At 45.2% G+C, this 20076-nt stretch overlaps 1 protein-coding gene across 1 annotated transcript in view; it reads right to left on the reverse strand.

Moving 5' to 3' along the window:
• Nucleotides 1-19989, reverse strand: part of EDC4 (enhancer of mRNA decapping 4) — a 32725-nt gene extending 12736 nt beyond the window's left edge. The window contains exons 1-18 of the mRNA XM_032195711.1: nucleotides 19899-19989; nucleotides 16320-16476; nucleotides 15093-15204; nucleotides 14455-14554; nucleotides 12982-13171; nucleotides 11779-11926; nucleotides 11159-11263; nucleotides 9595-9704; nucleotides 8969-9052; nucleotides 8318-8413; nucleotides 7209-7311; nucleotides 6600-6780; nucleotides 5426-5498; nucleotides 4893-4984; nucleotides 4024-4220; nucleotides 3230-3318; nucleotides 2360-2513; nucleotides 537-1000 (exon numbers count right to left, since the gene is read on the reverse strand). Of these exons, the coding sequence (XP_032051602.1) occupies nucleotides 537-1000; nucleotides 2360-2513; nucleotides 3230-3318; nucleotides 4024-4220; nucleotides 4893-4984; nucleotides 5426-5498; nucleotides 6600-6780; nucleotides 7209-7311; nucleotides 8318-8413; nucleotides 8969-9052; nucleotides 9595-9704; nucleotides 11159-11263; nucleotides 11779-11926; nucleotides 12982-13171; nucleotides 14455-14554; nucleotides 15093-15204; nucleotides 16320-16476; nucleotides 19899-19977 (2534 nt within the window). The 5' untranslated portion in view covers nucleotides 19978-19989. The remainder of the gene's footprint in view (nucleotides 1-536; nucleotides 1001-2359; nucleotides 2514-3229; nucleotides 3319-4023; nucleotides 4221-4892; nucleotides 4985-5425; nucleotides 5499-6599; nucleotides 6781-7208; nucleotides 7312-8317; nucleotides 8414-8968; nucleotides 9053-9594; nucleotides 9705-11158; nucleotides 11264-11778; nucleotides 11927-12981; nucleotides 13172-14454; nucleotides 14555-15092; nucleotides 15205-16319; nucleotides 16477-19898) is intronic.
• Nucleotides 19990-20076: the final 87 nt, after the last annotated feature.

The raw sequence follows: 20076 nt of genomic DNA on the forward strand, positions 1-20076 counted from the left end.
AGACATAATTTTGCCCCATTCTACGTGCCTGTTCCACACAGGCATTGTAATTCATTTCCTCACTTTTATAAGTACTTTATTTATAACGCTGGCTGCACAAAGCCAATCATAGAGGAGGAATACAATTAACCTATAAATCCACCTGTCAATTATGTGCTATTTGATTCCTTTCAATAAGGACATGCAGGGAGATCACCCTGAGGTGAATTTAGCTTGAACCAGTTTTATTTCTAGAGGTAAGATACAAAAAAAAAGCCCTGCTCAAGTCTCTTCTGAGGTGAACATGAAGGCCAGTAAAGCAGACTTCACCTTAAGAGATCCTTCATTCTGAAAGGTGTGTAAGAGAGCACAAACTGTTAGAGCTGACCTAGGAAATTCAGCAGCATATACACAGGAAGGCTGACTCATCTGATCCTTTAAGGAAAAGGAGGGATGAAAACTGTTCTAGTTTAATCACAGTGTAAAGAGCTTTTCACCAAGGCAGCAACTTGTGAAGTGTGAAGAAATTGCCCTAAGTAAGACACCCAAGTGATTACCTGTCTGCCATGCTGTTCCTAGTTTCTCTGGTTATGTCAGGAGCTGCTGGCCATGGCTGACCCACAACGCTGTCAGAACATGCATTTTCCTGAGTTAAAGCAGTCTCCAGTAACGACGGAGCATTCAGTCTGTCTACCTCCACTGGAGGCATGTCCAAGGAGTGGTGGCTATGCTCAGAATTGTGCCGGTTCCTTGGAGACAGCAAATGTAAGGCTGAGGCAGCAGATGCCATACTGTCTGCATGATGGTTGGGCTCCAGCACCTCCGCAGGGAGCCCAGATGGAGCAGCTGCGAAGCTGCGTTGCAAGGTCTCGGAAGCAATCTCTGGGATATCTTGGGACATGGCTGTGGAAGCAGAGGAAATGACATCTGGCGAACGCTCACGGGTGGGAGAAGCCTGGGGCACCACCAAGGGCTCCACTTCCTGCAGTTCCAGTGCTAGAGAAGAATTTCCTGGTGTGACCTGAATTAAAAAAAATTAAACAAAAACCTTCAGGGTAATGTGGAGACACCCCAAGACTCACCAGTTTCTTAAACCAACCACTGTCAACCAGCTCTGGAAAAAGCCAGCTGTATCTTTTCTTCGCGTGACCCCTGTGCTCCCTCCCCCTTTTCTCAGCAGATGGAGAAGGACTCCAATACTTGTAAGGAGACTGCAGGGCAAAAGCAGCACATTTTTTCCACGTCTATCAGCTAAAGGCACAGAAGCATTCACTGACCCTTCAGCACATAACCTTTCTCCAACCATCATTCTCCTTGACTTGCATGGAGGTGAATACAGAAATAGAGCCAGGAATTTAACTGCTTCTCAGCTGGACTAACAACACGTTTAATGTCAACGCTAGTTCAAACACACTTTCAAACAGAAATGCAAGACCAGCTCTACCTCCCTGCCCTGCTCCAGAACCTACTCTCTGGAAGAAATTAGTTTTAACACTTGTGAGAAACTAAGTTGTGTTTTTTGCACTAGAGAACTAATTTTCTGTATTGCAAGGTAGATGTATAGTCATAATAAGGAGAAATGCTAAGTAGGTAAGTGGATGGTAGAAGGCCTCACTGCTCCAAAATAAGGTGGAAGCTTGAGAAAAACAGGTTGAGCGGTGTGAGAACAGTAAAACAAAGATCACAAGTTCTCAAAACATAAGAAAGGAACAAAAAGGAAAAGGGAGAAATTAAAATGTTAAAAAAAAAAAGTAAAATTGTACATATATGGTATAGAGGAGCGTTGAGTGGCTTGTGAACCTGTAGTACTCTGTCAATGAGGAAACGGGAGGTGATCAGGTGGCGGGTAATAGGGACTAAAAGGTTATGATTTGTTTGCTATAATGCGCTCCTAATTGGCAGGACACCTGCCATTGCAATTTGTGAATAAAATAGCTTCACAGGAGATTCCATCTGAAGAAAATTTGAGATTTTTCTCACACAGTGAATGTCTCCAGGACTGAAAACATATTTCAATTTTAAGTTTGTCTTAATTTGTTTTACATCACACTTGGAAAGAAAAATTTAGGAATATGAAAAGATTACTTCACACCTGTAAGACCAACAAGGAGGAAGAAGCCTTCCCAGGTAGCACTGTCTCTGAACACAAAGGCTGACCATTTCTAACCATGGTGATAGCGACAGCACAAGCTAGAACTGTTTCTAGTTTTCAGAGACATGCTGACACTGAGGTCAAGTGCCATTGTAAACCTGTCTGCAGGTCTGTGTCAGCAGCTGTGTTTTCCAAATGGCAGATGTTGGCCCTGTTAATATCCAAGTAAGTCTAATTTCAGCTTGTACAGGCCCACGGAGAAAGAAGGATCAGTATTTGGAGCCTTACTGGAACAGGTGCCTTTGGTGTTAGCTTGTCAGGGAGGCCCGGGATAAGAACTGAATGGCTCCTAGGACTGGTCTGGAGACTGCTGCTACTGCTGCTCAGCGTGAGGCTGGTGTCCAGCTGCATCTTGGGGCTCACAGTCAAGTCTTCTGATGGCCTGCAGAAAATAGACACAAGCAAATCAAGCAGGCCAACTTAACCATACAGGTCCGTATCAAATGCTCAAGGGGAAGAGACTGGATCCACAGGTCAATGGAAGAACCCAACTCCAAATTCACAAGTGTTCTCCAAGCCCTTCTCCTTTCCACCGTGGTCAGATATTGCCTACCAAGTAGCAAATGCATCTCCCAGCCACCATACAATTGATTTTGAGGGGTTTATGATAGAAGGGACCTGTTACATCTTCAATTCATGCTGTACAGAGTTCAGGGAGAAACAGTGCACTACATCCTTGTCCATTTTCCAGCCCCGAGAAGTGAAGTTTTTCACTGTTATGCAGCCCAAGCCACCTCAATGCTAGTAAAATTTTCCTAACAGTCTCAATTATCTCCCTGCTCCTCAGTGGCTGCAGTGTTCTCTTACCTGTAAACAATGACAGCCCTTTGGGAGAAGCATGTAAAGCAACAACACTGAGATGCAATAAGAGAACCCCTGTGAGGCACAAATGAAACACTGTTGTTGGCACCCTGGAAAAACAACAGGCATGCTCCACGCTGCATCAGAGATGCAAACAGTTGTCCATACAGGGACTTCAGGACTTGGACCAGTTTCTAACTCCGGTAACAATCTCCTCTCCTACAGGATGCACCACAGTTCTGCCCCACACTGAAGAACAGTATTGGAATTGTATTATTTAATACATGCTCTATTTACCTGGACATAGAGGCATCAGTGACAGAAGTGCTACTCATGGCTGTGACTGCAGTCAGGGAACTGACGCTGCTGCCTGGAGATACGGTGATCTACAAGAAAATATACAGGGGTAAAATGTAACAGAATAACACAGCAACAGTACTCAACCTGAGATCACTGTCTCCAGAAGAACTCTTTGACAAGTCTTTGGCAAAGGCAGAAAAGACAAAAAAGACAAAACTCAATTTCTGCACGTTTCTACATGCTGCCCATCTTCACAAAAGCTCCTCCAGTACACACACAAACTGTGATGACAATCATGTGTCTGCTGTGTCAGGTTCAAAAAACTCACTGAGCTACCAGACTACCAAGTTGCAGATCTCATGCAAAACATTTACCTACCTGATCATTTTAGATGTGCATTCTCAGGGGATCCTGTCAGACAGGATGTGCAGGCATAGCACAGGCTGACAGGGTTTTCTGCCATTGTAGCTATCTCCCAACCCCAAACAATGTGTGTAAACCAGTAAGAGCAGTCTCCCAGCACAGACAGTTATCTAGCACACACATTTCTACACAACACAGCTACACCAGCAGTTCTGCACCTCAATACAGCACTGGCGACACAAGTATAGACCAACTAAGCAATTTAGACATGCCAATATGTCCTTATGCAGTTGGATTAAAAGCAGAGCAGTGAGTCAGTTTAGCCTATCTGCCTACCTCTAGCCCACCTGCCCAGAGAAAGTTCCCAAAAGCACCAAAATCCACACTTATCCCTTGCACCACCACCATCAGCACTCTCCTCTGGTTACCTGTTGAAGAGATGCACTCGGTGTCATGAATGCATCTGGAGTCATCAACTTTGGTTTGGCATCATTTGAGAGAGCAAGGAAGTCTGCTGGTACAGGCAGGTCAGCAATACGTCGCAAGTCTGGTTGAGAGCCATGAACAGATCCTTTTTCAGATCCCAGCCCTTCTGTGCCTAGATCGGCTATGTGGTCTGGAAAGGCTTCCAAGAGAGAAACACAAATCAATTTACAGGAACTTCCCCAAAAGGTAAAGTTTAAATTTCACAAGGTATGAACTTCTGTCATTGCCAGCCATACCAGATTCCGGATTCCAAAGGAACGAGGAACAACCTTGCAACACACTAATCAAAGCTACAGGAAAGGCAAACCCCTGTTCTGCTTACTCTTTGTATGCTAAAGAGTGGATGTTATCGGTCTTTGATAATGAGAGGTCCAACCCTCCTTTCTCCTCTGAACACAGTGCCAGTTTTAACGGCCACATCCCAGAATGGTGAATGAACCATTCACCAGAGCACGCCACACACAGCCCTGTCTCCTACCCCAAAGCTCCAGTGTCACTGTGATTTCTTCTGCCTGACAAGAGACAAATGTTGTGTTTCTGGCACCAGACCACCTCGATAGGTGAACCCAAGTGTACACAAAGTGTTAGCACTCCTACCCTAACGTATCCCTATGCTCTGTACTCTCTCTGGGCTCTAACCAAGTGGTCCATCCTGAGAACCTTTTATACCATGACACTCTATTATGGAGAGACACCCAGAGCTGCCATAAGCCTTCCAACCCACTCCTCCTGCCTCCCCACCCTTCTGCCAAGAAATCACAACTTTTAAAAACTCTGCAGTACTGAAGATTGACCAAACAAAAACACTCACCAAATTCTTCATGAGAGCCATGGGAAGGCACAGATGCACCCATATCAGGACTATGGAGAGGCTGGAATCTAATCTGCACGTCCTGTAGGGCCCTGAAAAATAAAAAAAAAAAAAAGGAAGCACCTCTGATTAGTTTAGAAATCACCAAGAGAAGTCTAAAGGTTAGAAAACTCTTAAGGGAACTGACTCCCTTGGAATATACATTAGTGTTTTCAACCTGTGATGAAAGAAGCAGAAGCTGATCCCCATTCAGCTCTATCACCCAGTTCTGGCACTCAGAGCACGTGAGAGGTGCTTCCCAGGACTTACACACCAGCAGAACTCTCAAATCACTGTGTACTCATGGCAACAAAAATACTAGCTTGCCATGGCATCATGCTGGGCCCCTTCTTGGTAAGGACATATGGAATACACCACAGCTAGAAGTTGCTAGGGGTCCAAGCAGCTTTTCTTATGAGCAAAATAAATCTGTAAATTAACAGGTCAGTGTAGGATAAGGACCACTGCCCATGGTAGCTGCCAGGCATACTCACTTAGTGTGCACACAGAAGAGTTTTATCAGCACGCCTGCCGCTGACTCAACAGCCCCTGCTCCCTGAGCACCTTCTGAAAAATAAGACAAAAAGTAAAACATGAAGTTGGACAGAAACAACAAACTACTATAAAAGTCATCAGAGCAGAGGACACAGCAGAGAACCAGCACAACACAGCTTCATCACTTCCCCACTTCAGAGGTAAATTCACCCTGTGAAGTGTATCCTGCACTCTTTTTACTTTCCAAAGTGAGAGCAATCAAATTCCCTCTAATCAAATCAAATAAGCCCCATGGAAGGCAAGAGTATACTTCACAAGGCAGAGTGGGGGAAGCTGAGGTCTGAAACTACCTGTTGACATGATTGGTTGGCTATATTTTAACAGACACACTAGCTTATATCATAAAGAAGTTCACACTAGAGCATGACCCATCCTTCCTGGCTTGAATAACTGTAGCCTTGCAAAAATCTCCCATTAGATAGCACTGAAAACATTCAGCCACGATCTGTATCACTCTCACTGCTACAAAAGAAAGAGTCCAATTAGAAAGGAAAACTCCCCCAAAAGAGACTAAATTAAGCATTCCAATGCAAATTACCCTAATCATCTAAACACCAATCAGGGACATGAAGCTTCATCCACTTCTGCTCCTGACTTGCTAAACATATCAGTCATTTTTCTTTCTGCGTTTCAGAGCAGTATGCCTCTAGTATCAACAACATGAATTAACTCTAATTATGTAGAACAGGCATATCACAGGGCTGTTCTGATAGTCCAGGAATCTTTCTAACATGCTAATATGCTGATGTTTTTCAAAGCACCTTTAAAAATTTTAATAACAACATTTTAATAACAAAGAGGTAGGTGGTCAGGAACAAGGTAACAGCAAAAGGATGCAGCAATCAAGGAATGCTTGCATGGGACAATTCTCCACGGGCTTGGTCCCTTGTAACCCACCCCACTGTGCTATTCTGAAGTGCTCTAGCTGCTCAGATGCATTTCCTAGAGAGTAAAAGAATCACAGACTGGCTTGGGTTGGAAGGGACCTTAAAGATCATGCTGTCCACTAGATCAGGTTGCCCAGAAGAACCAACAAGCCTCTCACGAGAAAGCCAGAATCAGTCAAGAAAGACAACCTGATCAGACAGCAGCCAAATGCTCTTTGTCACCTACCGACACTCAAGTTGTCATTTTCCTCTTCTGCTGGGAGCACTTCAGTGTGCCTTAACCGGCAGCGGCTCACTGCCTGGATGCCAAAGCTCAGGACTGGGTGGGTGAGGAGGAACTCTGAGATGGAGCTGAAGTAAGCTTTGCCTTCCTCTTGGTTCTGCATCAGCTCCATCACATACAAGACCTGGAACAATCAGAAATGGTAAATCACAGGGCTTTCAGAGCACAGCATTAGGACCTGAAAAAGATTTGAAAGCACAGGAAAAACACAAGGAATAAGGTCTGAGACATTTCAATCTGAAAGAGGACATCCCAGGGGACCACACTGCTATGTGAGTTAGTGTTGATCAGGAACTCAGTCCTGCTGTGCCAGACATAGGTTCCTTCAAATAAGTTTACTTTGGAGTGAGAAATAATCCTTAAGGCTCCTCAGGATTAATCAGCTGAATTGTCACCATCTGTCATTTTATACTGAAATAGCCGAGGCCAACCTCTGTGCATTTTTAGTTATTAACATGCAAAGCCTAGATATAGGCAGCAGAACCAGTCACAAAAAATGTTTCTTTTTCTGTCACTGATACCCACACAGCCAGCAAAAAATGAGCCACCTACTTTTCTCTGCACATCACTCAGTATCAGATACTCAGCGGAGAGGTCCAGGCAGACTTTCAGGCTGGGAAGAACACTCATGGAGCTGAAGATGTCAGGAGAAAAGCTAGATCCACAAACAAGATGGGAGGAGGTACAGAAAGTAAGTTATATTAGCACAACCACAACAATTCCTTTGAATTAGTTAAAATGCACCTTAATGAATTTACAGCACAATCACCACCCACTAAAACAAAAGGAAAATTGCCAGAAATCAGTGCTGACATCACAAGACCAGCAAAGGAGATCACAGAATAGAATCAAGTTATGGATTCTGAACGTTTATATGAAAAGTGACAGTTTGTCATTACCTAACATATGCCACAGTCATAGGAGGGTACGAGCCAACGCTACAGATTTAAGAACAAAAATCCACCAAACCAAAATAGGCTTTGGACTTCTGCAGTGTGGAACAGAAAAAGCAGCACTCAGCTGTACGCCACGTTCTTCTCATTTTAAGATGCCAATTCAGAAGGGGCTCTACATGTACATGTGATCATAGATGCCACAATCTACCAGCAAAAAAGTAAAATCAAAGAACAGTGCAAGCTGAGTGAAAGGATGGACTACGATATAATTTGAACTTCTGGACCTATATAGCTCAGCAAATAAGCCTCATAGAACTGCTTAAGCTCTGTTGACATAGTGGCTTCTCAATATTTAAATCAGAAAGAGTAATAGTAGGAAGAGATCCTAGATTGGTATCTAGTATTTTTACAGAAGAAATCACTCAGTGAGTGCAATTTGGAATTCCTCTCCTAGTGCTATAGCTATATGTACGCTTTACAGACCAAAGTGAAGATGATAGGTCTTGGTAACATGAATGAGAGTGCGTAAAAGGATGAGCCTCCCCTGCCTTACAGAAGTCCAACCTGACAGTCTACCACAGCCCTGATAGCTTCCAACAAACATCTAAGATCAGCAAAGGATGAGGTTCTAACTCAGGCTGGAGTAGACTCCACTGGAGATTAAGGTCACCTCTGCAAAGTAAGGATAGCTGGAAGTTGAGAGCTTTGTTACAATTTCTCAAAGAAAATCCAACCCTCCAGGGGAGTGAGCGTATAAACACCTACCAGACAGTCTGCAGACACGTCCAAGACACAGTGCACCACATCTTCAGTTCTCTGTTCTGATCTGCTCCTGTGATGAGAAATCTCCAGAAAGGAACCCTGTAGACACAACAGAATTGATCTTAATGAGCAACCACCTGTTCCATCAGGACATTTCACAGAAAAGTTCCTCACAAGCACGTCACAGCAAAGTTCCCAGAAAATCTTTGTTTGCAAGGCAGATTAGAAACCGGTATAGCTCTTGTAGATCTCAAGAACTATATGACCATACCTGATTGAAGAAAGAATTAAAAAACCAGCTACTCAGCTACTTTTTATATCAACTACAGTAGACATTTGAAAGACAAAAGGCCTTGCTTTTTGGCCAGGAAAAATTGACCATATCACAAACCCAAGAGGACCCATCAACTTGGAACTGTCACTACTTTCATGGAACTGACACTAGAATTAAGGTAACTTTAGGCTGTGCTCCAGAGCACTCCATCACTAGACTTAACTACACTTACTACATCTTACTACAAAGATGACAGGACTTGCTCCTGCCACAAAGCAAAATTTTTTACAAGTACAATGCAATTACAAGAAACTCTCCAAAGGCAGAGTTCAAAGGCACTACCTAATTCTGATATGCAAAATACAGGATTGGGGCCTTACTCTGGGTCTTGTTTTTTATGGTTGTCACAGAAGAGCAGGCAGGAAAGAGGCCTACCATCATGTGGTTTCCACTCATGAAGACACCTAGGAAAGAATCAGAGAAAACATCAAGTGTGCATGGAGTGGTAAATGAGGAAGCTAAAAAGTGGGATCTGACCACGTTTTCCCTTGTCCAAAGAGCACACCACACTGCCATAGACAGTGACCAAAAAATAAAGTCATGTCCTGCTCTTTGGTATGGTATCTTAACAAACACACAATACGTAACAGATTTCAACATTGTGATGAACAGCTCAGAGCAGCTTTCTGCTTTGCAAAAGAGAATGACTTTTTTGCAAGAGAGAATAACCGGCTGACTTTGACTAAAACCTCCGCAAAGCACAAAATGCACGTTTTCAGACACAGCTCTTTGCTTTTTTCCTAAGTTCACCAAACTGTGAGCACATGTGATATTCAGTGATAAAACAGAACTCTTCACTAACAGGTTACTTTACATTCACCCTGCATTTTTATAGCATCCTGAGAATAACCACTGCAGGTGATCCTGTAACAAAACAATTATCAGAGAAAATGCAGCTGAGCTCCGCAGCACAGTAAGATCCTTCATTTTTTAATTCTCAAGTTACCTTGGCTCATCTTGAACCTCAATATAGATCTGCCAGAATTTGACAAAGCCATCATGACTTGCTGTGGCCAACACAGTTCCATCTGGAGAAAGCGCTCCCTCGCTCAGGTACTAAACCAAGGAGGAAAAAAAGACACAGAAAAGTAATTTTATAGCTCTTCAAGGAGAGAGTATACTCTTTTCACATAGGAGTTTGATTAACAAGCAGATAAAACATCGGCTTGTTCACAAGATCACAGTGATTTCTAACATATGTCTCACTAGACAACTTAAAACTTCCGAGAAAAACCGACAAGCGCTTTTTTCTTGTAATAATAATCATTAACAATCCAAACAGCAAATTTAAGTGCAATAGATTATGCTGCTACTGTTCCCACCATTACTCATGTTATAAACAGAACTCACTTGGGATTTTCTGGTTTCTCACGAGCATTAAGTACTTTGTTTTATCTAGGTGATACAATTACTTTGTCATTAACCTGTTTAAGAAATTGATCCTTTTCAGTTGTCTTTTATACTCAAAATATCACCTTCTGAATGCTCAGCTTTAGGCCTTGTTCACTGTACTGACAGATATAACTACAATTATTAGGGGAATCATAGAAAAATAACAACAGGCTTAGTTTTCCCTTTCTCATCCAACAATAAACAACAGTGTTAGGTGTTCCGTTTACCAGAATACGTAACAACAGAGTTCAAACACAGACCAGGCTGTCAAACAGGCTCTTGGAAATAGAGGTGTTTGTCCTGGTTTCAGCTAGGATAGAGTTACTTTTCCTCCTACTAGCTGGCAGGGTGCTATGTTTTGGATTAGGATGAGAAGTGTTGTAACACGCTGATGTTTTTTAATTGTTGCAGAGCAGTGCTTACGTTAAGCCAAGGACTTCTCAGCTTCTCGCTCTGTCCTGCTAGCAGGCAGGCTGGGGGTGAAGCAGGAGCTGGGAGGGGACAGACCCAGGACAGCTGACCCAAACTGGCCAAAGGGGTATTCCATCCCATCTGGGGTCATGCTGAACAATTTATAGGGGTGGCTGGCTGGAGTAGGTGGCGGCTGCTCGGAGTTAGGCTGGGCATCGGTCAGCAGGTGGGGAGCAACTGCATTGTGCATCACTTGTTTGTACACATTTTAGTAGTAGATTTTAGACAGATTAGTAGATTAGACAGATTTTCCTGTCTTAATAAACTCTTTATCTCAACCCACAGGCTTCACTTTCCCGTTTCTCTCCCCCATCCCAGAGAGGGAGGGTGAGTGAAGGGCAGTGGGGTGCTGAGCTGCCAGCCGGGTTAAACCACACCAGTGTTTCAAGAGCCATACTCAAAGCAAATGCCTACAAACCCACTCTGGCTCTTGAAAAAAAGGTTACTTACCACTAACTCATGCACATAGCCAGTAGCAGGCTGTGGGTGATAGGCTGGATTGGTAAGAACCTATTTTTTTTTTTTTTTTAAACAGCAAAATGTCCTAAGAACTCCAGCTCCTGACACATTAAAACCCAAAGAGAACCTAAATGATGTGCAGTGATCACCTTTGCGACAGTAGTAAAGAAAATGAAATAGATTCATACCGTGCTGTGGCCTTTTACTACGATGAAGCCTTCTTTGATGTTAGGCACTTCCACTGGCCAGGAGCTGTTGTTTGTTCGGATAATGTCCAAATCCCATACCTCTGCCTGGAAAACAAACGTGCATACATATAGGCTTGTTTCTACAGGCATTGGTCTGACCCAGTTGAGAATTTCACATTTTTACCTGACATATCAGCCCAATGGCAACTATGTGACACAAACCTTCCTTTCCCCACCTGATTTGGCCATTAGATGCTTTCCTGGCACCCAGCTGTACATAAGTACTGCTGGTCAAAGTCATCGTTGCTGCTCACCAGCCCCTCCCCTGGCTACTGGCGAAGCCTGAATAAATGAATGATGCCTCTGGCCCTCCACATTGTTGCTAGTGGTCCTCACTATTTGGTGGTGAACAAAAGTTCTCATTTTCCTTCCTCCCGAGCCCCTGAGAAAGATCAGCACAACCTCTCCTCAGGTGAGAGGAATCCTGAATCTCATTACTGAAGGATCCCCAGCATGGACTAAGCAGAAGCCTTGACATCTCTAACCGTATGGACTCTTTATTAGATTCTCTCCCTCTAATGGTAATAAGGGTCAGGCTTTCAAAAGCAACATTTCCTTACCCTGTCCTCATGCAGCAATGCCAACGTTTGACTTCCCTCTTCACCATTCTCTTCATTATCATCTGGGATGAAAGGACACCAGATGATTCTCCGAGAGGTGTTCAGTGGGGTATTGTCAGGCCGCTTGATGTTCACCAAGATCTCCTCTCTGATCACCACAGTTAAGAAACAAAACTTTCTGGCTGTAACTGATACTCAGCAATAACCTATTCAGGTTTGCTCCTCTGGTAAATACTATTAAAAGTCAATTTTTTTTTTGGCTTACTGAGATTCAAAAAGAAATTAGGTACAAGTACTCTGCTAAAAGTAAAAGGCAGGCAACTTTTCTTCTCAGTTGAAAAGTAAAAGTAAGAAGTTAATAGTTCTCATAATTTTTTCTTGCAGACTGCAGACAGGAAAGTGATAAGCACAACGGGAGCAAATGCTGAACGTGCAGTCCATGCAACTGCTGATGGACAGATTAAATGATTTCAGCTAGCATTGCAACAACACAGAAAGACAGAAAACCTACCATATTGCCCCAGGCTGAGTGCTCTGGTCCATCCATACAAATCAGTTCTTAAACAACTACAACTTTGCTCCAGTTGCTATTGGAATGATTGCATACAATTAAAATTCAGAAGCCACAGCTTAACACACCACATCCCACAGACTGATGTGCTTCCCAAAAGCACTGAAAAGACACTCCTAGCATTTAAAAGAAAATTATTTGGGGCAATGAATCAAGCAGTAAAATACCACCAAAAGAACTAGAGTGACAGGTTTGGAAGGAAGTTACTGAGTGAGAGGATAGTATTGCATCTTCTTCCTCAGAAAAGTAACTGAGGTAAAGAGCTAGAACCAGAGAAATATGAGTAAAATACTTTGTCACATGGCTGAGCTGACACTGTCCATGTTTAAGGCCAGCAAGTACAGACACTAAAATCCTTCTGGACTACTTTTGCGGGGACCAGAAACTACTTTTTACTAGACCAGAGCACAGAGATGTCACCCCTACAATTTCAAGTTACAGCTTCAAGTGCAGAACACAGGCACAGGCTGATCAAACACTCATCTGATACTCTCTAGGATGGGCAGAACTATTGAATTCCCTCCTGCAAGCTGCTGTTCTGACAAGGCTATGAAAGAGGTTGCAATTCTGAGGTTGCATTCACATGTAACCCCTATAAAAACATTGATGCGAGGCTTGCTTCGACAAGATACTGGATTTTGTCTTTATCCATGGACAGGCGCCAGACAAAAAGGTTGCCAGCCTCATCCAGGCACGCCAGCTGGTTGGAGTTGAGATGAGCAAAAGCCAGGTCTGCCACGCCACCTGTGAATCCCTTCAGCAAGGTCCTCTCAGCAGTGCTGATGCTCAACACTCGCACCATGGCGGAGCCATTACTGGCAGCTGCAGAAAAGACAGAAGGAAGAAGTCACCATTTATTTATCTGAGCGGTTTCCCTGCAGGGCTGCCTTTGTCCCCCAGATGTTAACTTGTCATTTCCAGCATCCATTCTGCCATCAACTGGCAGCACAATGAAAAACAGAAAACCTATACCAGTAGACATCCCCTCTAATAAGCCCTTTCAAGACCCAGTATATGTGCAAAAACATTCACCAAATTTTTCAGCTTTGGTTCACAAAGGAACTACAGTAACAAAAGGGATTTTGCCTGCCTTGTAAGGGGCAGCTTAATTCCCAAGATCTTCTGTAGTGTTTCTTGAGTACCACAAGTTCTAAGATGCTCTGCTTAGAATGTAGCCAATCTCACGATTCTCATGAAAGACGCTTTCACTGAACAAAATACCTAAATCTTTATCCCAAAATGATTATGAAGCTACCAAACCTCCAAGATTCACCTTCTTTGACAACAAATTAATTTTAATGACAATTCCATTTTCAGTAACTGGACAAAAGGAGTCACTGAGAGGCAGGTAGCTCAAATACATCTCCAGTAAGGAGACGTAAAAAGCACAATCATTCACCTGGGAAAAAGCACCACTTTTTGGCTTGCGTGGCTGTAAAGAATGTGATTCACTGCATGCATATTCTAACCAAAGTTTTCAGCTTTTCCATTTCAGACAAATATGCAGACAGTCTTATGGAAACCATATTGTTTCTGCTTCTAACTGCCTAAGGCAGCCCTGGCAGATCACTCAGCTTTCCATACTTTTACCACACCCAAGTTTTCATACTTCAAAACAAATAAAAAATAAAAAAAAGAGGCAAGGCATCCTAAAAACACCTACTCTAGGATAACCTCAGCTAAGAAAAATGCATAAGTGGAGTAGTGGCTTTCATAAAAGGCCGGAGAAACTGATGGGTGCTAGAACTGAGAAGAAAGGAAAGAGACAAGGGAGTCCCAAACACTGTGTGGGAGCAGAGACATTGCAGATGGGTAAGTGCTCGTTTGTTTCATATATTTTGTGAAACAATCTTTCCTTGTGTTGTCCTGCTTTTCTCTCCTTTCCTACTACAAAGCATACTGCATCCACACTGCTCTTTGCCTCCTCTAAATTTAGCCTTAAACTCAACTCTAAATTTATGCAAGCAAATCCACCACAAACATCTATCTGCTCAAATTACCATGGGGCTGCTTCTCTGCTTAGCGACAAAGAAGCTTGTTTGCTACAGAATTATTTCATTACACAAATCAACAGAAATCACATCCAAGACGAGCAGGTACCTCACCTCTAAGGGCATAAGCCAGGTAAGAGTTTGAAACAGCTATCAGATTGCCGTAATAGTATTTCTGCTCCCAGTCATATCTAGCAACAGGCTGTATTTTCACCTGCTCAAGAGAAAGGAAAAAAAAAATTGTGAGAAATGTCAGGAATAAACTTTTTCCTGGAACAAACTTGCCAAATATATGATTTCCTCTAGGAAAGGTCTGTAATGCTTAACCTTGAGCTCTTTGTGTTGTATTTTCTCTTTCTTCTTTGAGGAGAGGGGGAGTGAGAGAGTGGTTGTGGTGGAGCTCAGCTGCCCACCCAAGTAAAACCACCACACAGGGATAACACGGTAGAGTATTCATTTATGATCTGAGCTCCCTCCATTCATTGCATTTCAAGGAGCAAAATGATACAATATGGAATATTAGATTATTCCTGAGAATTAGAAGGTAACTTGGCCATGCTCTGCAATAACAATCAATTACAAGATTCTGCCTCAATTCTTTTCTCCTTGCTAAGCTCTCTGCCAAACTTCCACCCAACTACAAGCTTCTACAACACAGGAAAGAAGATAGTCATTTCTGTTTAAAATATTCAAGTGCTGAGCTGATGTAACTAAAAATAATAGACAGAACTGTGCTTTCTCATGTTCCTTACCTTGTTACTTCCTCTGGCCTTACTTGTGATGCTGGAATCACTGCTGGCCACTATCTCCACATCTTTTGCCAATATTACTGTGCAAGTGGAGCTGTCATCACCAGAAAGGCAGCTTTTAAGAAAAAAACAAAGAAGAAAAGATGAGACAGGACTCCAAAGGAAGACAACAGAGGTCAGGTATTTGTTGTTCATATTGCTAACAGCAACACAGAAGGAATATCTGTGCATCTAGGAGGTTTGAGCTTATTTTACTTTCAATTTTACTTTCAGTTAAGAGTCTCCCTTCCCAGTATACCACAGGTTTGAGAGAGCCAAACACCTCGTTTATTGAGCTTAAAAACCTTCACTCTTCTTACAGCCCCTTAGCCTATTTGACTTGAGCACAGACCTAAATTTGGTTAAAGTAGCCTTAAAGTTGCTTACTATCCAACACCGTAAGGTGCAAAGAGACCAAAGCCAACCAGCTGAACCTCATCAACAGAGCATGTCGCTCATGGTTCTCAAAAAATTGCCTCTCAAAACTACAGAGAAAACCCAAATAAAAGGTATTCACAGGAGCTCTGATGTTAAGAAGAGTTAGTACACGAAGCCAATGATTATGCTAATTAGACTGATGTATGATAGCGGTTCTGGGTTTGGAATTACTCCCGTGACAAAGAACAAGCCCAAACTATTCTACATGCACATGTTCTCCTGCATATAGCAGGAAAAACAGTAAAACCTGGTGTGCTGTCCCAAACACACCAGTGCACACACACAACTCAGCAGAGATGGGAAGACATCTAGCTGAGGCGCAGCTGTTCTAAGTCACAGGGGGAGAAATACTCTGACAAGTGCAAAACTGGTGTAAGTTACCTCTCGGGTAACTTGGGTCCCTGCAGGAGTCTAGCTGGAATTCTACAACAGAATGCTGAGTTTCAGCCCCAGCCCTGCTAACACACCTCCATCCTGACTTGCAGTGTCTGTCGTGTGTCCAGCCCTGCACTCCTTCTCCCTAAAAAGCTCTGTTGATATTATTCCTCAGCTCCTGAACAGCAAGGATGTCAGGCTGCGTGCCTCAGCATCCCAAACACCACAAAAGCTCGGACCAGCAGCTCTGACTCACAACCGTCAGCTGAACTCCACGTAAAACTTACCATCAGATCCCCAGCATGCTCGTCCAGGCCCAGCAGAACCAATTTTTAACCATTTTCTATTCACTCCCAGCCTTTTTTGAACAACACTTACATGACTTGCTTCTCCTGTAAGGCTCCCAGAGAAACGTTGCGATGCACCGGTTTCGCCAAGGAAGGTCCATCGCCGGCCACGATGGGATCAGGCACCAGCAGTCCGTTCAGGTCTCCATTGTAGGAATTTGATGGTCTCTGGTTCTCATTTACTGAACCTAGGAAAAAGCATTACCAACCATGCACAGTATCTGTTAAAATAAATAACTGTAAAACTGTGTAAAACACACTACCTTCAGATATATCAGGTTCTACTGATCTATCAGGGAGAATATGTTGAATTGGTTGGAAAAAGTGTTCTTCTCTAAAAAGGATGCGTAAGACCTCCCACGTAAGAAACCTGTATCACATACAAGAGTGAAGTCATAGGTCTGGTCTCACACAAGCACTTGCAGCAGACCAGAAAGACCAGTGAAAGAAGAAGGAAGTTGGGTTCAAGGAGCAAATATTCTTGCATTAGAACTAAGGTGATAATTTAGATTTCCTGTATCTCAGTCAGGTTCAGGGCCAAAGGGTTCTTGAGGTGTCATTTCTAACCCTCGTGCCTGAAGAGATCTCCGAAGTTCATCAAGCACGTACGGTGGTCAGCCACAGCACTTGGGGTTGGTTGGAAATAACACACTTGTTACTTTCCAAAACTGGCTTCTAAGACCTGACCTCAAAAGCCAGGTGTTCTGCTAACCCAGCTATGAAGCTGCGCAGCTGTGCCTCTGGGATTCCCACAATTCTCACTCGGTTTACTCCTCACACGGGAAGTCTGCAGCACTCAAGTTTTGTGCAAAGCAACCATTTGCTCTGATTTTCAGCTGTGCCTTCACGTATTTGGCCAAGAACAAGTTGCCTGGTGGCCTCCATGCCTTCTGAAGGCTTCCAGAAGGGGACAGACTTAGCAGAGGGGTGCAGGAGACTCTTCCCTCTACTATTAGCAAGGGAATAGCCAACAGTCCCCACTGGAGACCAAACCCCCTCCACCTTCACTTACACTTCAGCGCACACAAGTCAGAGCCACCTGTCTCAGCGACCTCCTTACTTGAAATTTTCACTGGTTTTAAAATCCGCAATTCTGCGCACCGTTGCCAGGAAACTGCTGCAAGCTCTTGTGAAATGGCTGCTCCCAGGACCAGGAGCGCCGCTGTTACTGGCACATGTAACAGACCTCTGAAACATCTCCTCCGAAAGCAAGGCAAGCTTTCTATGACCAACCAGATTTAATTGCTTTCATGCATCAGGATGAGTGCTGCTGTCTACAGATGCAATCGCAACTCCTGAACTTGCCAAAGGAATGTTTAAGAGCTGCCTGCTGAAGTCCACGGTCATTAAATCTACAGCTACACCATGGCCACAAGAGGCCCGTGCAGCTACAGGGTGTCCCAGCGCAGAGACCACTCGGGCACCCACCTGGAGCAAACCTCAGTTTACCTGTGCTGCACTCACACAGCACGGGGAATCTTCAGGTCACCAAATGACATCTTGTGGCCACCCAGCCCACCTGTGCCATGCTTGCTGTTCCAGCATTTGGGCTGTGCCCACCACTGCTACAGCGTGTGGTGGGCGCTGGTCCAGCCGCAGCAGCTTCCACCTGCTGCAATTTATTCTTTGTGACCAAAAGCAGGACAGTAATCACACAGAAAAAGCACCCAAGCTGACAGAGTGAGACAACACATTCTTTCCTCTATGTGCAGCAAGAGGAACGGCTCACGTAAGTATCTCTGCTCTTCTGTGGACAGTAACAACAGCTCCATGGGAAAGGGAAGAAGAAAACACTCCACAGAGGCTGATGGAAACACCCCACAGCGGGACACTGAAGTGCAGGAATGTGCTCGGCCCATCTTAGTCTTGGAGGGAAGCAAGCGAGCAAAGGTGTGGCCTGCACACAGTCCTGAAGAGGAGGGAAGAGGCTCAGCGTTTAGCAAGTACATGAACAAAACCCAGTGTTAACGAGACTAGCACTGGCTTCAAAGAGAAACAATACCAGTTACGTTCATCACCTCTCTATAAGGCAGGAAAGAAGGAACAGAGTCAGGATACAGAATGCTTCCTGCTCCCACCAGCACCTTCAACAGGAGATGCTCCTTTACACCGAGCAGAGCACAGCCCTGATACCTGGCACACGAGCAGTAGGCACAGGTAGCACTCCTTCCCCCTTGCTGCAAGCACAACATCAGAAAAGGGCCGTGGCTGCCAAAGCAGCAAACGATGCACACCGAAACCCAGAGAAACCGACGTCAGGAGAATGTGTAGGGATTGTGGATGGTGTTTGCACGATCACCAAACCCCCAAAATCTACAGAAGTGTTGTGACAGTTATAAACTTTTTAGGGCAGGGAGTGATTCTTGTCATCTGCTGGGGCAGCACCCAGGATAACAAAACGCTGCTCAAGGCCACCTGTAGCCGGTCTGGCAGCACCTTCCTAGGGCTGACAGCCGTGGAGAACAGCTACACTGTTCTCTGCATGATGGGAAAACCTGCCACAGGGGGAGCAACAGAAACTGGAACTAGAGAGGACTTTGACCGCAGAAACTTTCCACTAGACAAGGCGTGATTCATGCAGCTGCTTCTATTCTCTTTCAGGATCCTTGAAAGCTTCCCTTTCTTCTGACACGCTAATAGGATGTTCTGAGGCTTTCAGCTGGCAAACACGTCTTCTCGCTTTTTACTTTATTTTGTCCTGTTCTTTCAAGTCTACACGCTACTTACCGCCTGGGCAGTGCTTCCTGCTAAGAACAACTGCTTGGTTACAGACCCACTTACTGCCTGCATGCTCCTTTTCCTCTCAGCTGCTTTCTTATGCACTAGAGCTGACAGAGATGGAGAATGAGATGCAGGGGACAGGAGCGAATATGAAAGAAGAAGCATGGCAAGAAGTAAGGCATCCTCAGTAAATAACCCCTTTGCTTCTACCAGCAAGAAAAGCTGCTCCAGGGGAAACTCAAGCTTCTTTTCTCTCGTGGTGACAACTCCAACTGCCTCCCCCCAGCACCCGGTCCCCCACAGCCCTGCACCCAACCTCTCACCCCTGGGGCCGGGCAAAGCCAGCACAGGGGGCAGCTGCTGGGGAGTTAGCACAGCGGCACGGACAGCCTGGCTGCTGCCTCTGAGGACACCTGAGAGCTCAGCAGGAGCACAGCGTGGGCATCAGTGCCCCCAGACCCTTTGCTTCTGGGCAGAAGGCCCATCAGTTAAGCCTGGGTTTGCCTGAAGGGCTGCACCAGGCAGCGATTTTTGTGGCTGGCCCGACTTCCAGCAGCACGCAGCCCGCTGAAGGCGAGGCGGAGAGGCACAGGGAAGAGAAGAAACTCCATAAACGCCTCACGAAGCTGCCAGCTCGGGGCTCGGCCACCACACAAAGACACGGCTGAGGGGAGCGACCGCGGGCAGCCCGGGCACCCGGGGGGGGCGTTGAGGAGCCCGCAGGGAGGCTCCGGGGGGGAACCGGGCAGCAGGAGCCGGGCCAGAAGGCCCCAGAGGAGCGGCGCTGCCCGGCGGGCGGTGCCCGGAGCTCCCCGCGGGGCTCCCCGGAGGGGGCCGCGGCCTCTCCCGGAGGCGGCGGCGGCCTCAGGCGGCCGAGCCCGGCCCTCACCTCCCGGCCGGTCCAGCTTGAGGATGTCCCGCAGGTGCTGGGTCGCGTCCTCGATGTCGATGCTGTTGGAGGAGGCCATGGGGCCCGCACCGACACCGCCACAGCCGCGCTGCCCCGGCCCGCACCGCCCCCGCTTCCGCCTCCGGTCCTCGCCGCCAGGGCTCCGGTTGGAAAGCGC

The sequence above is a fragment of the Aythya fuligula genome, chromosome 12, assembly GCF_009819795.1.
Source record: "Aythya fuligula isolate bAytFul2 chromosome 12, bAytFul2.pri, whole genome shotgun sequence".
Classification (NCBI taxonomy): Eukaryota; Metazoa; Chordata; class Aves; order Anseriformes; family Anatidae; genus Aythya; species Aythya fuligula.